Consider the following 15,787-nt stretch of genomic DNA (forward strand, 5'->3'; position numbering starts at 1 on the left):
TTATTAACAAAGAACAGATTTTAAGTGATACTAAGCAAGAGAAACAGACAGGTAAGCTTACAAACAAAACAAAACACAGTCTAAAATGTAATTTTAGTAAGTTTGATATTTTCCTAAGTAGTTTTCTTATGCACATCAAGTTACCAGCATCTCCATCCCTCCAGGCCAGGGGACCCACTGTTCACAGAATCAAAAGGTGCTATTCCCTTTGTTCCCTAAGTGATGGATAACTAAATGTCTGTTTGGTACCCGTATATTACCCAAAGTGCATTTGTCTCCAGCTCAAGAGCCAGGAAGGGTTCCTGGGGTACAGTGTCTCCTGGTGTGTTCACTAAACTGCTGCTTGTTAACTTGATAGCTTTGTTTTACTATGTTCATAAATGCACTTTCATTGTTCTCAGCCAGTCATGGAGCCAATCAGACTGAGTAAATACACTTTCCTTTTGTCTAGGGCAGGCTTGGTTTATGCACTGTTCTTTAAAATGTGTTTGGGAGGCATATTTCCAGCACTCACACAACTGTTTGTACACAACCATACATGCATCACACAATGATTTTTTTTTTCCTTTGGACCAGTATGTTACCAGTTTACATATGATACCTTACAATATGATACCTTTTAGATACGTTGTATGACAACTGTGTGTTGGGGGTGTAGTGTGTGTCAGGCCTGTATGAGTTATGATCTGGTGGGCTGTTTGCCAGATGCCACTGAGGGGCTCCCAGGCTCAGACCAGCGCAAGGTCTATGTATCTCTATCTTGAGAGAGTAAGTGGGATTTAAGAGGTTCCTGGGCTTCTTGCCAGCCCTCTGACCTATGTTGAATTTCACCCTGGATGGTTTGGATTCACTGTTTTTTGAAGCTGGTTTCTTCTTCACTTTGCCTTTTTCTTGATATAATGGTACTGTGTCAGTCGGTTATCAAATCATTTCACTGAGACAGGCAAAATGGTGTATACCCTTGTTTTCAGCATTAGACACTTGCCAAGAGTGGGTCTTGTAAATTATTTAGTAGATTTTAAAGAAAATTTTAACTTTTATAAGTGGGCCTGACTTAATGTCTTCGGTAGAAAAATTATTACCTTTTCTGTTTTTCACGGCAACAGAACCACTCGGTATATTGAGCTGATGCTGTTGATAGGACATTGGAGATGGAAAAGCCTTTAGGTGCAATCCAGTCCATCCCCTCAGCTCCCTGGGTGGCCAAAGTAGGATTGATCTCTATTGTAATTTCAGAAGGGATTTATTTTGTCTTGTCCAGTTCAATTGTTTGTTTGAACAATGGGACTTTTGCAGTTTCCCTTGGGGAAACCAGATCTCATCAGTAAGAAAAGCGTAGACTAACTTTTCTGTTGTCATTTCATTCCATCCCTCCAGTTCACATGCCGAACAACTTCTCTCTCTGAAGCATTTACACCTTACAAATACCTCTAGATCTCAGAGTCTCCTTCATTAGAGACACAAGGTGGGCAAAGTCTTCTCTTTTATTGGACCAACTTCTGTTGATGAGAGAGACGTGCTTTTGAGCTACACAGAGCTCTTCTTTAGATTTGGGAAATGCACCCAGAGTGTCACAGCTAAATCCAAGCTGGAACAAATTGTTTAGCATAAGTAAAAAGAAAAGGAGTACTTGTGGCACCTTAGAGACTAACCAGTTTATTTGAGCATAAGCTTTCGTGAGCTACAGCTCACTTCATCGGATGCATACCGTGGAAACTGCAGCAGACTTTATATATACACAGAGAATATGAAACAATACCTCCTCCCACCCCACTGTCCTGCTGGTAATAGCTTATCTAAAGTGATCATCAGGTGGGCCATTTCCAGCACAAATCCAGGTTTTCTCACCCTCCACCCCCCCACACAAATTCACTCTCCTGCTGGTGATAGCCCATCCAAAGTGACAACTCTTTACACAATGTGCATGACAATCAAGTTGGGCCATTTCCTGCACAAATTCCAGGTTTTCTCACATCCCCCCCACCCCCATACACACACAAACTCACTCCTGCTGGTAATAGCTCATCCAAACTGACCACTCTCCAAGTTTAAATCCAAGTTAAACCAGAACATCTGGGGGGAGGGGGTAGGAAAAAACAAGAGGACACAAGCTACCTTGCATAATGACTTAGCCACTCCCAGTCTCTATTTAAGCCTAAATTAATAATATCCAATTTGCAAATGAATTCCAATTCAGCAGTTTCTCGCTGGAGTCTGGATTTGAAGTTTTTTTGTTTTAAGATAGCGACCTTCATGTCTGTGATTGTGTGACCAGAGAGACTGAAGTGTTCTCCGACTGGTTTATGAATGTTATAATTCTTGACATCTGATTTGTGTCCATTTATTCTTTTACGTAGACTGTCCAGTTTGACCAATGTACATGGCAGAGGGGCATTGCTGGCACATGATGGCATATATCACATTGGTGGATGTGCAGGTGAACGAGCCTCTGATAGTGTGGCTGATGTTATTAGGCCCTGTGATGGTGTCCCCTGAATAGATATGTGGACACAGTTGGCAACGGGCTTTGTTGCAAGGATAGGTTCCTGGGTTAGTGGTTCTGTTGTGTGGTATGTGGTTGTTGGTGAGTATTTGCTTCAGGTTGCGGGGCTGTCTGTAGGCAAGGACTGGCCTGTCTCCCAAGATTTGTGAGTGCTGGGTCATCCTTTAGGATAGGTTGTAGATCCTTAATAATGCGTTGGAGGGGTTTTAGTTGGGGGCTGAAGGTGACGGCTAGTGGCGTTCTGTTATTTTCTTTGTTAGGCCTGTCCTGTAGTAGGTAACTTCTGGGAACTCTTCTGGCTCTATCAATCTATTTCTTTACTTCTGCAGGTGGGTATTGTAGTTGTAAGAAAGCTTGACAGAGATCTTGTAGGTGTTTGTCTCTGTCTGAGGGGTTGGAGCAAATGTGGTTGTATCGCAGAGCTTGGCTGTAGACGATGGATCGTGTGGTGTGCTCAGGGTGAAAGCTGGAGGCATGCAGGTAGGAATAGCGGTCAGTAGGTTTCCGGTATAGGGTGGTGTTTATGTGACCATTGTTTATTAGCACTGTAGTGTCCAGGAAGTGGATCTCTTGTGTGGACTGGACCAGGCTGAGGTTGGTGGTGGGATGGAAATTGTTGAAATCATGGTGGAATTCCTCAAGGGCTTCTTTTCCATGGGTCCAGATGATGAAGATGTCATCAATATAGTGCAAGTAGAGTAGGGGCTCTAGGGGACGAGAGCTGAGGAAGCGTTGTTCTAAATCAGCCATAAAAATTTTGGCATACTGTGGGGCCATGCGGGTACCCATAGCAGTGCCGCTGATCTGAAGGTATACATTGTCCCCAAATGTGAAATAGTTATGGGTAAGGACAAAGTCACAAAGTTCAGCCACCAGGTTGGCCGTGACATTATCGGGGATAGTGTTCTTGACGGCTTGTAGTCCATCTTTGTGTGGAATGTTGGTGTAGAGGGCTTCTACATCCATAGTGGCCAGGATGGTGTTATCAGGAAGATCACCGATGGATTGAAGTTTCCTCAGGAAGTCAGTGGTGTCTCGAAGGTAGCTGGGAGTGCTGGTAGCGTAGGGCCTGAGGAGGGAGTCTACATAGCCAGACAATCCTGCTGTCAGGGTGCCCATGCCTGAGATGATGGGGTGCCCAGGATTTCCAGGTTTATGGATCTTGGGTAGTAGATAGAATATCCCAGGTCGGGGTTCCAGGGGTGTGTCTGTGCGGATGCTCGGCAGCTCTCCAACACGAGTTTCTACAAGCCATTACCCTATGATCCCACTGAGAGTTACCAAAAGCAACTACAGCATTTGCTCAAGAAACTTCCTGAAAAAACACAAGATCAAATCCGCACAGACACACCCCTGGAACCCCGACCTGGGATATTTTTGCGAATACAGACTAACACGGCTGTTATTCTGAAACTTAGCATAAGTAGTTTATTTCAAGGGACTATTCAAAGTGAAGTGGCCCGTTAACACCCCTTCAGTCCTGGGGATGGGAAGAAGGAAGGCAGAGGAGGGGGAAATAAAGGCAGCTTGGGGTGGGGCAGGGTTGGTAATGAGTTATAGATTTGAATTTCAATAATATATAACCCAGTAACAGGTAGCAAACCATGCCAGAACAACAGATGCAAAATCTGCAGACGTCTCCATTGCTACAATGGTCAACACCCCCAACAACACACCTTTCAAGATCCTACACATGCCTATAACAACATCTAGTATGCCTCATCCAGTGCATTAAATGCCCCAACAGCAACCATGTGGGTAAAACCAGGCAATCACTATGCTCTCGAATGAATTCACACAGGAAAATAAGACAAAATCATCATATCAGCTGTGCTTTCACAAAGCAGTCACTCTATATCTGATCTATCAATCTTCATCCTCAAAGGAAATATGCACAATACATTTAAAAAGACGAACCTCGGAGCTTAAGTTCATAACTCTGCTAAACACGAAAAATCATGGACTGAACACAGACGCTGGATTTATAGCTTATGACAACAACGTGTAACCCACTAACCCCCTTTTGGTCCTAAGACTGCAGTGGTGTTAATGGGCCACTTTACCTTGAATGATCCCTTACAGTATTTGCTAACTACTTATGCTAAACTAACTAAGCATTTAGTTGTGATGCTCTGAGTACCTTTCCCAGACCTGAAGTTCTGTGTGGCTCCTTAAGCATGCCTCTCTCACCAACAGAAACTGGTCTAATAAAAGATATTACCTCCCCCACCTTGTGTCTCTAATATCCTGGAACCAACATGGCTGCAACACTGTCACATAGCCAAGCTAGGCAATATGTTGGTCTTTTAAAAAAGATTATCATAATCATTTTTATTGACATCGTTTTGGTGTTGAGGTGTCCAGAGCTGTCTAGTGTTCTGGTGCCATGAATTCGTCAGTGTCTTGACTTGCAAAAAATGTAAAATTATAAATGAAATGTCACATTCAGCATTTCTATTTCGATACCCCTATCATGTGCTTGGGGGAATTATAATTCTGCAATTCAAATTCCCATTGGGCTGAAACCTGGCACAGAAGCTCTCATTATAACAGAACCTTGTTTTGTAAAATTAAAAACAAAACCTCCATCAAGAGACTTTTTCTTAAACCCAGATGAGTGCAAAAAAAAAAAATCCTATTTATGGTTACGGATCAATTTTCACTTTCTGCAGAAAATCCAGCAGCTTTGGAAACCCCTCAGGTAAAGACATACGGTCAATAGGGTTGGCTGATCCAATGGCACTTTCCTATGGAATTTAGAAAATATGATATGAAATGAAACTGACTTTAAATCCACAATAGGCTGAAAATTCACAGCTGAGGTAGAACATCCAGTTGCAACAGTTTCCCTTTCAAGCATACTACAAAATGGCATGATATTTTGGCTTCATCTCGAATGTGTGAGAGTTCCATGTGATATCTGAGCAATAATGCATGGGGAAGTATTCAGTTACATGGCTAACTAATGACAGGTTTCAGAGTAACAGCCGTATTAGTCTGTATTCGCAAAAAGAAAAGGAGTACTTGTGGCACCTTAGAGACTAACCAATTTATTTGAGCATGAGCTTTCGTGAGCTACAGCTCACTTAAGTGAGCTGTAGCTCACGAAAGCTCATGCTCAAATAAATTGGTTAGTCTCTAAGGTGCCACAAGTACTCCTTTCCTTATGGCTAACTAAGGCTATGTCTACACTACTGACTTTACAGCGACACAGCTGTACTGCTGCAGCTGTGCTGCTCTAAGGTCTCCTGTGTAGCTACTCTGTGCCAGCAGGAGAGAACACACACCCCTGACCGACATAAGTTTCACCAACAAAAGCACCAGTGTGGACAGCGCTATGTCATTGTGGGGGGGGTTAATTATGTCGGCAGGAGAGAACTCTCCTGCTGACATAATTAACCCCCCCCACAATGACATAGCGCTGTCCACACTGGTGCTTTTGTTGGTGAAACTTATGTCGGTCAGGGGTGTGTGTTTTTTTTCGCAGCCCTGACCAACAAAAGTTTTGCAAACAAAAGTGCTAGTGTAGACAAAGCCTTAGGCCTGGGCTACACTGCGGATGTGGGGGGTTGAACTAAGATACGCAACTTCAGCTATGCTATTCACGTAGCTGAGGTCGAAGTATCTTAGTTCGACTTACCTGGCCGTCCTCATGGCGGTGAGTCGACCGTGGTGGCGACTCCTACCGAGGTGGAGTACAGGTGTCGATTCGGGGATCAATTTATCACGTCTAGACGAGACACGATAAATTGATCCCCGATAGATTGATCTCTACCCACCAAAACGGCTGGTAGTGAAGACGTACCCTTAGTGCCTTATGTGCAGTAGGAAGGCTTTGTGCCCTCAGACACTCAGTGCAGGTGTCCAGTTTAATTGCACCACTTTGTGTGGTGTTTACTAAATAAATAGTAACAGTTTTAAACAAAAGGCAAAACTATTTGGAGTGTTGTTGTTAGGACACTATAGAAAGGTGAATTATGAATGTTCCGTTTCATACCAAACTGATCTAAAAGTGATTTTTCTAGCGATTAGCCCAACCCTTTCTCCTACAGACCAAATGAAATTCAGTAGTTACATAGCAGTACACAGCACAACCGTTTCTTAGGTGGAGGACCAACATTGTGTTTGGTGCTGTCTGAATATAGAGGAAGGTAATTGTCCCTGCTCTGGGGAGCTTACAAGTGAAATTGTATATGGAGGGTTATAGTCTGTGATGGCATTAGTGGGGATTAATCCATTTACTTCAGTGGAGTTGTGCCTGCTTACAACACCAGGACTGAATTTGGTTCAGGCAGGACAGTCCAAGAGGGGTTGTTTAGTTTGGCTGATGAAATTTTGAAACAAGAAGTGGTGTGACCACAGATATTTTAAGGAGAAATTTTTGACTGGACGAAGGAGGCTGCTTTGTGAGCAGCAAAAGAAACAGGGTTCTAAGCAGAAAGTGCAGCATTTGAGAGAGCATGAAAAGTCACATGGGAGAAGGGAACAAATAGGTGGGAGCAGGGCATTCAGGAGCGAGCAAGGATGATCTAGGTAAGGAAAGAGAGACGGTAATTACCAAAACTGGAATTTTGCCGGGAGTCTAGAACTATCTTTCTACTTCTAAAACCTTTTTCAAACTAAAATACTACACGTAATATGGGCTTTAAAATCCTTGGGCTTCAGTTTTGAAGTCAATGGAGTTACTCCAAACTAACTCCAGTGCAAAGGACAACTCGTGTAGAGACAAAACCATGACTATTTTGTAAACCACTTCTGCTAATCCTGGCAGACCCAGGTTCAAATACCTGCTTTGGAGCAGGGACGGGAACCCAAGTCAGAGACCCCATCTCCCCCAGGTGAGTGTCCTACCCCCCAGGCTATACTATATTCTGGGATGGGTCTCATTCAGTTTCTTCTGTTGAAGCAATTTCACATTGTATAATTAGCTATTCAGTGGTGCAGGGACTGGAACCCAGGTGTCGCTCCTCTTTGCCTCCCTCCTGGGTGAGTTCCCTAACCCCTGGGCTATAGAATCACTTTCTCACTCTTCCTCACTCCCCAAATGAGTATTCAAGTATTTCATAGAAAGTGGAACAGATTGAACAGGAAAAATTAAAAATGACCCACCGCTGAATACCCTATAGCTTGCTGTCAAGCTTCAGAGGGGTAGCTGTGTTAGTCTGGATCTGTAAAAGTGGCAAAGAGTCCTGTGGCACCTTATAGACTAACAGACGTATTGGAGCATGAGCTTTCGTGGGTGAATACCCACTTCGTCGGATGCATGTAGTGGAAATTTCCAGAGGCAGGTATAAATATGCAAGCAAGAATCAGGCTAGGGATAATGAGGTTAGTTCAATCAGGGAGGATGAGGCCCTCTTCTAGCAGTTGAGGTGTGAACACCAAGGGAGGAGAAACTGCTTTTGTAGTTGGCTAGCCATTCACAGTCTTTGTTTAATCCTGAGCTGATGGTGTCAAATTTGCAACTGAATTGAAGCTCAGCAGTTTCTCTTTGAAGTCTGGTCCTGAAGTTTTTTTGCTGCAGGATGGCTACCTTTAAATCTGCTGTTGTGTGTCCAGCGAGATTGAAGTGTTCTCCTATAGGTTTTTGTATATTGCCATTCCTAATATCTGATTTGTGTCCATTTATCCTTTTACATAGGGACTCTCCAGTTTGGCCGATGTACATAGCAGAGGGGCATTGCTGGCACATGATGGCGTATATTACATTGGTGGATGTGCAGGTGAATGAACCGGTGATGGTGTGGCTGACCTGTTTAGGTCCTGTGATGGTGTCGCTGGTGGGCAGAGTTGGCATCGACGTTTGTTGCATGGATTGGTTCCTGAGTTAGTTACTATGGTGCGGTGTGTAGTTGCTGGTGACAATATGCTTCAGGTTGTCTGTGGGCGAGGACTGGCCTGCCTCCCAAAGCCTGTGAAAGTGAGGGATTGTTGTCCAGGATGGGTTGGAGATCACTGATGATGCGTTGAAGAGGTTTTAGCTGAGGACTGTATGTGATGGCCAGTGGAGTTCTGTTGGTTTCTTTCTTGGGCTTGTCTTGCAGCAGGAGTCTTCTGGGTACACATCTGGCTCTGTTGATCTGTTTCCTTATTTCCTCATGTGGGTATCATAGTTTTGAGAATGCTTGGTGAAGATCTTGTAGGTGTTGGTCTCTGTCTGAGGAGTTGGAGCGAATGTGGTTCTACCTCAGCGCTTGGCTGTAGACAATAGATTGTGTGGTGTGTCCGGGGTGGAAGCTGGAGGCATAAAGGTAGGCATAACGGTCGGTGGGTTTTCGGTATAGGGTGATGTTAACGTGACTGTCGCTTATTTGCATTGTGGTGTCTAGGAAGTGAACCTCCCGTGTAGATTGGTCCAGGCTGAGGTTGATGGTGGGGTGGAAGCTGTTGAAATCGTGGTGGAATTCTTCCAGGGTTTCCTTCCCATGGGTCCAGATGATGATGTCATCAATGTAATGTAGGTAGAGAAGGGGCATGAGTGGACGAGAGCTGAGGAAGCGTTGTTCCAGGTCAGCCATAAAAATGTTGGCATATTGTGGGGCCATGCGGGTGCCCATAGCGGTGCCACTGGTCTGGAGGTATATAGTGTCACCAAATTTGAAATAATTGTGCGTGATGGCAATATAGCTTGGTAGTTAGGACATTCACCTGGGAGAGCAGAGCCCTGGGTTCAAGTTCTGTTCCCCAAGTGGGGGATTTGAATCTGGGCCTCCCACATCCCTGTTGGGCTAAAAGTTTCACAGGTGGCGCCACCACCAGCTATGCTCTAGGATATTCTGAGAAAGTTCTATGGCCTGTGTTATACCAAATTCATGGTCCACTTTGATCAATTTCACGGTCGTAGGATTTTAAAAATAGTCGATTTCATGGGTCAGATGTTTACGTCTGAAATTTCATGGTGGTGTAACCATGAATGTCCTGACCCAAAAGGAGGTTGAGGGTGGGTTGTAAAACTCTTGTAGGGGTGTTGCAGGATTGCCATTGTCATTTCTTCTGTGCTACCTTCAGAGCCTAGCTCTGACAGAGCAGCCGCGGAGGTACAGGTAGCCGGGGGGAGGTTTCTGGTGGTGGGTGTAATGGGTCCCCTCTCCCTGCTGAGAGCAGCAGTGCAGGGGAAGCGGAAGTCCCATCCCTCCCCAGCTCTGCCAGATCTAGTAGCTGAAGACGACTGGTGCATGGTAGGAGCCCCCGGCTGGGGCGCCCCCAGCCCTGCCCGTCCCTCTCCCCTACAATGGCTAGATTTCATGGGGGAGATCCGATTTTTACAGTCCATTTTTACAGCATTTTTCATGGTCCTGAATTTGGTAGGGCCCTAGTTATACAGGAGGTCAAACAAGATGCTCCCATGGTCCCTTCTGGACTTAGAATCTCTGAAAACCACTACCTCCTCCATGTATGTTGCTTTGTGATTCTAGCCCAGACAATCAAAGTGAGACTTTTTGTTTAATGTTGGAATGGTTCGTGTTGACATTTTAGATTTTTTTTTTTCATTTCAACCACAATAATTCACAAATAGACATGAATTTGTAAAAAAAAAAATCAGTCGACCCAAATCTGTATTTATTTGGTTTTTGGTTTTTTTTGGTGAAAAAAGTTTCAGATTAATTGTTTTGCTCTGCTCCAATGGTGACATTTTATAATGCTGAGTGCTCCTCAATATGTTTCCTGTAAATGCATGTAATTCTTTGCACTTTGTTAAGAATATTGGTTTGAGGGCATGAAATTTTTTATTTTAATGACTTGTAATGAGCCCATCATCATAAGACAATATGTGAAAATAGTGGCCACAGGGGGCAGCCAAGTTACCCCATTAATCACCTGGCCATCTGGAAAAAAAAGGCTAAATTTTTAGATTCTGTTCGCCAAACACTTGGTTGAAAAGATGGGCCTTGTATGAAGTTAGTGGACTCAGACTCTGGTGGCCCATCCTGCTTCCTGTACCTGAGAGCAAATCTAGGAACTGTAAGTTAAAACACATAGATTACTTTCTCTAACCTGTACAGCTATGTAAGATATCAGTGAGTTAGATTCTGGAGTCAGAATCTTCACCGGCAAGGCAGATTCCTCCTCTCATTGGCCACTCTATGAAATGAAGTAATATTACATTAAAAAAAAAAAAAGTCAAAAGAATGTTAAGGCTGTTAAATCGAGCACTCAAAAGTTAGGAAATGCCAGAATTCCAGTTGCCTAGGCAACAATCCAGCCCCCTTCTATGTATGTTTTATGATAGTCTTTAATTACAAAATGATACTTGCTGACCATGGAGGAATGTTGAGATTCAGGAATCTCTAGTACTATTTCAGGTTCTGAGTAGACTGTTCTCTATTTGGTTACAGACCCTTTTAAGAACATTTAGAACATAAGAATGGCCATACTGGGCCAGACAAATAATCCATGTAGCCCAGAATCATGTCTTCCGACAGTGGCTGGCACCAGATGCTTCAGAGGGAATGAACAGAACAGGGCAATTTATCAAGTGATCCATCCCCTGTTGTCCAGTCCCAGCTTCTGGCAGTCAGAGGTTTAGGGACACCCGGAGCATGGGGTTGTGTCTAGGAACATATTGGTTAATAGCCATAGATGGATTTATTAATCATGAATGTATCAAATTCTTTTTTGAACCTAGTTATACTTTTGGCCCTCACAACATCCCATGGCAATAAGTTCCACAGGCTGACTGCATTGTGTGAAGAAGTACTTTCTTTTAAACCTGCTGCCTATTAGTTTCATTGGGTGACCTCTGGTTCTTGTGTTATGTGAAGGAGTAAATAACACTTATTCATTTTTCTTCATACCAGTCATGAGTTTACAGACCTTAATCACATCCTCCTTTAGTCGTCTCTTTTCTAAGTTGAACAGTCAGTCTTTTTAACTTCTTAACAGTTCCATGCCCCTAATACTCTTGTTGCCTTTTTCTGTACTTTTCCCCATTCTATTGTATCTTTTTTGAGATGGGGTGACCAGAACTTCATGCAGTATTCAAGATGTGGACGTACCATGGGTTTATACAGTGGCATTATGATGATTTCTGTCTTATCTATCCCTTTCCTAATGTTTCCTAACATTGTTAGCTTTTTGACTGCTGCTGCACATTGAGCAAATGTTTTCAGAGAAGTATCGACAGTGACTCCAAGATTTTTCTTGAGTGGTAACAGCTAATTTAGACCCCATCACTTTGTGTGTATAGTTGGAACTATGTTTTCCAGTGTGCATTACTTTGCATTTATCAACACTGAATTTCATCTGCTATTTTGTTGTCCAGTCGCTCAGTTTTTTAGATCCTTTTGTAACTCTCAACGCTCAGCTTGGAACTTAATTATTTTGAGTAATTCTGTACCATCTGCAAACTTTAGCATCTCATCGTTCTACCCCTTTTTCTAGATCACTTTATGAAGATGTTGAACTGCACTGGTCCCAGTATAGGTCTTTGGGGGACCCACAGTTTTCTCTGCTGTGAAAATTGACCATTTATTCCTACCCTTTGTTTCCCATCTTTTAACAAGTTACTGATCCATGGGAGGACCTTCCCTCTTATCCAATGGCTGCCTACTTTGCTTAAGAGCCTTGGGTGAGGGACCTTGTCAAAAGCTTTCTGAAAATCTAGGTACACTGTATCAGCTGGTTCACCCTTGTCCACATATTTATTGACTCTCTCAAAGAAATTTAATAGATTAGTGAAGCATGATTTCCCTTTGCAAAAGCCATGTTGACTATTTCCCAACATGTCATAGAATGTTTTCACTAACAAGGTCAGCTCCCAGACTGCTGCGCTGGGCATCACAAAATGGGGAAGAGATGGCCAGCCCTCTGTGGAGATAGAGGTGGTTAGGGACTATTTAGAAAAGCTGGACCTGCACAAGTCCATGGAGCCGGACGAGTTGCATCCGAGAGTGCTGAAGGAATTGGCGGCTGTGATTGCAGAGCCATTGGCCATTATCTTTGAAAACTCATGGCGAACGGGGGAAGTCCCGGATGACTGGAAAAAGGCTAATGTAGTGCCAATCTTTAAAAAAGGGAAGAAGGAGGATCCAGGGAACTACAGGCCAGTCAGCCTCACCTCAGTCCCTGGAAAAATCATGGAGCAGGTCCTCAAAGAATCAATCCTGAAGCACTTGCATGAGAGGAAAGTGATCAGGAACAGCCAGCATGGATTCACCAAGGGAAGGTCATGCCTGACTAATCTAATCGCCTTTTATGATGAGATTACTGGTTCTGTGGATGAAGGGAAAGCAGTGGATGTATTGTTTCTTGACTTTAGCAAAGCTTTTGACACGGTCTCCCACAGTATTCTTGTCAGCAAGTTAAAGAAGTATGGGCTGGATGAATGCACTATAAGGTGGGTAGAAAGCTGGCTAGATTGTCGGGCTCAACGGGTAGTGATCAATGGCTCCATGTCTAGTTGGCAGCCGGTGTCAAGTGGAGTGCCCCAGGGGTCGGTCCTGGGGCCGGTTTTGTTCAATATCTTCATAAATGATCTGGAGGATGGTGTGGATTGCACTCTCAGCAAATTTGCGGATGATACTAAACTGGGAGGAGTGGTAGATACGCTGGAGGGGAGGGATGGGATAGGATAGGATACAGAAGGACCTAGACAGATTGGAGGATTGGGCCAAAAGAAATCTGATGAGGTTCAATAAGGATAAGTGCAGGGTCCTGCACTTAGGATGGAAGAATCCAATGCACCACTACAGACTAGGGACCGAATGGCTAGGCAGCAGTTCTGCGGAAAAGGACCTAGGGGTGACAGTGGACGAGAAGCTGGATATGAGTCAACAGTGTGCCCTTGTTGCCAAGAAGGCCAATGGCATTTTGGGATGTATAAGTAGGGGCATAGCGAGCAGATCGAGGGATGTGATCGTTCCCCTCTATTCGACATTGGTGAGGCCTCATCTGGAGTACTGTGTCCAGTTTTGGGCCCCACACTACAAGAAGGATGTGGATAAATTGGAGAGAGTCCGGCGAAGGGCAACAAAAATGATCAGGGGTCTAGAATACATGACTTATGAGGAGAGGCTGAGGGAGCTGGGATTGTTTAGCCTGCAGAAGAGAAGAATGAGGGGGGATTTGATAGCTGCTTTCAACTACCTGAAAGGGGGTTCCAAAGAGGATGGCTCTAGACTGTTCTCAATGGTAGCAGATGACAGAACGAGGAGTAATGGTCTCAAGTTGCAGTGGGGGAGGTTTAGATTGGATATTAGGAAAAACTTTTTCACTAAGAGGGTGGTGAAACACTGGAATGCGTTACCTAGGGAGGTGGTGGAATCTCCTTCCTTAGAGGTTTTTAAGGTCAGGCTTGACAAAGCCCTGGCTGGGATGATTTAACTGGGAATTGGTCCTGCTTCGAGCAGGGGGTTGGACTAGATGACCTTCAGGGGTCCCTTCCAACCCTGATATTCTATGATTCTAATATCAGGGTTGGAAGGGACCTCAGGAGGTCATCTAGTCCAACCCCCTGCTCAAAGCAGGACCAATCCGCAACTAAATCGTCCCAGCCAGGGCTTTGTCAAGCCTGACCTTAAAGATTCCTAAGGAAGGAGATTCCACCACCTCCCTAGGTAACGCATTCCAGTGGTTCACCACCCTCCTAGTGAAAAAGTTTTTCCTAATATCCAGCCTAAACCTCCCCCACTACAACTTGAGACACATTTCATCTGTGTGTCCAATAATTTTGTTCTTCACCGTAGTTTCAACCAGTTTGCCTGGTACTGAAGTTAGGCTGACCTGCCTGTAATTGCCAGGATCACCTCTGGAGCTTTTTTTAAAAATTAGCATTATGTTACCTATCTGCCAGTCATCTGATTTTAAGCAATCTGTTACAAGCCACAGTTAGCAATTCTGCAATTTCATCTTTGAGTTCCTTCAGAACTCTTGGGTGAATATCATTCGGTCTTGGTAATTTATTACTGTTTAATTTTCAGTTTGTTCCTAAAGCTCTTCTATTGACACCTAAATCTAGGACAGTTCCTCAGATTTGTCAACTAAAAAGAATGGCTCAGATGTGGGAATTTCCCTCTCATCCTCTCTAGTGAAGACCAATGCATAGAATTCATTTAGTTTCTCCGCAACTGCCTTGTCTTCCTTGAGTGCTCCTGTAGCACCTCAATTGTCCAGTGCTCACAGATTGTTTTGCAGGTTACTGCTGTTGATGTACTAAAAAAATTGCTGTTAGTTTTTGTCTTTCGCTAGTTGCTTTTAATTGCATGCCTTAATTACTCTTGATTTGCCAGAATTTGTGCTCCTTTCTATTTTCCTCAGTAGGACTTGACTTCAAATTATTAAGAGTTGTCTTTTTGTCTCTAACCGCCTCTTTCACTCTGTTTAGCCATGGTGGCAATTTTTGGTCCTCTTATTGTATTTTTGTTTGGGATATACATATAATTTGAGCCTCTATTATGATGATTTTAAAAAGTTTCCATGTAGCTTGCAGCCATTTCACTCTTGTCACCTTTCCTTTTAAATTCCATTTAAGTAACTTTTTCCCATTTTTATGTAGTTCCCCTTCTTGAAGTTATATGCTACTGTGGTGGTGGTGGTTTTTTGTTTGTTTTGTTTGTTGTATTTCCCCCAATATAAGGATGTTCACATTTAATTACATTATGGTTGCTATTACTGAATGATTCAGCTATATTTACCTCCTGGACCAGACCTGTGTGCCACTTAGGACTAAATCAGGAATTGTTTCTCCCTTTGTGGGTTCCAGGACTAGCTGCTTCAAGAAGATGGTGTCTAGAAATGTTATCTCTGCATCCTGTGCTGAGGTGACATGTTCCCAGTCTATATGAGGATAGTTGAAATCTGCCATTATTATTGGGTTTTCGGTGTTTTGTAGCCTCTCTCATTTCCCTGATCATTTCACACACAGTCACCATCTTGGTAAAGTGGTCAATAATATATTCCTCTTATACTCTTATTTATGCAAGCATGGAATTTCTATCCATAGAAATTCTGTGATACTTTTAGATTAGTTTAAGATTCTTACTATATTTGACTCTGCCTTTTTTTTTTTTTTTTTAAACATATAGTGCCACTCCCCCACCAGCATGACCTACACTGTCTTTCCTATATATTTTGTACCCTGGTATTACCATGTCCCATTGATTATCATCATTCCACCAATTTTCTGTGATATCTATTCATATTCTCATTTAATACCAGGCATTCAAGTTCACCCATCGTAGTATTTAGACTTCTTGCATTTGTATACAAGCACTTTATAAATTTTGTCAATATTTAGTTGCCTGCTGTCATGTGATGTAATTGAATGAGACTCTTTTTAATTTGATT

At 43.3% G+C, this 15,787-nt stretch overlaps 1 protein-coding gene across 5 annotated transcripts in view; it reads left to right on the forward strand.

Moving 5' to 3' along the window:
- Positions 1 to 15,787, forward strand: part of LOC140912881 (transmembrane protein 263-like) — a 313,599-nt gene that overhangs the window by 18,556 nt on the left and 279,256 nt on the right. For 2 of the 5 annotated variants that reach the window (XM_073348107.1, XM_073348102.1), the window contains exon 2: positions 8,145 to 8,226. The exons of the other annotated variants lie outside the window; for them this stretch is intronic. Coding sequence is in view for 1 of the 2 variants with exons in the window: in XM_073348102.1 (XP_073204203.1) it covers positions 8,164 to 8,226 (63 nt within the window). In the remaining variant the exon portion in view is untranslated. The remainder of the gene's footprint in view (positions 1 to 8,144; positions 8,227 to 15,787) is intronic. 5 annotated transcript variants of the gene reach the window in all.

This window comes from Lepidochelys kempii, chromosome 6 (genome assembly GCF_965140265.1).
Source record: "Lepidochelys kempii isolate rLepKem1 chromosome 6, rLepKem1.hap2, whole genome shotgun sequence".
Taxonomy (NCBI): Eukaryota; Metazoa; Chordata; order Testudines; family Cheloniidae; genus Lepidochelys; species Lepidochelys kempii.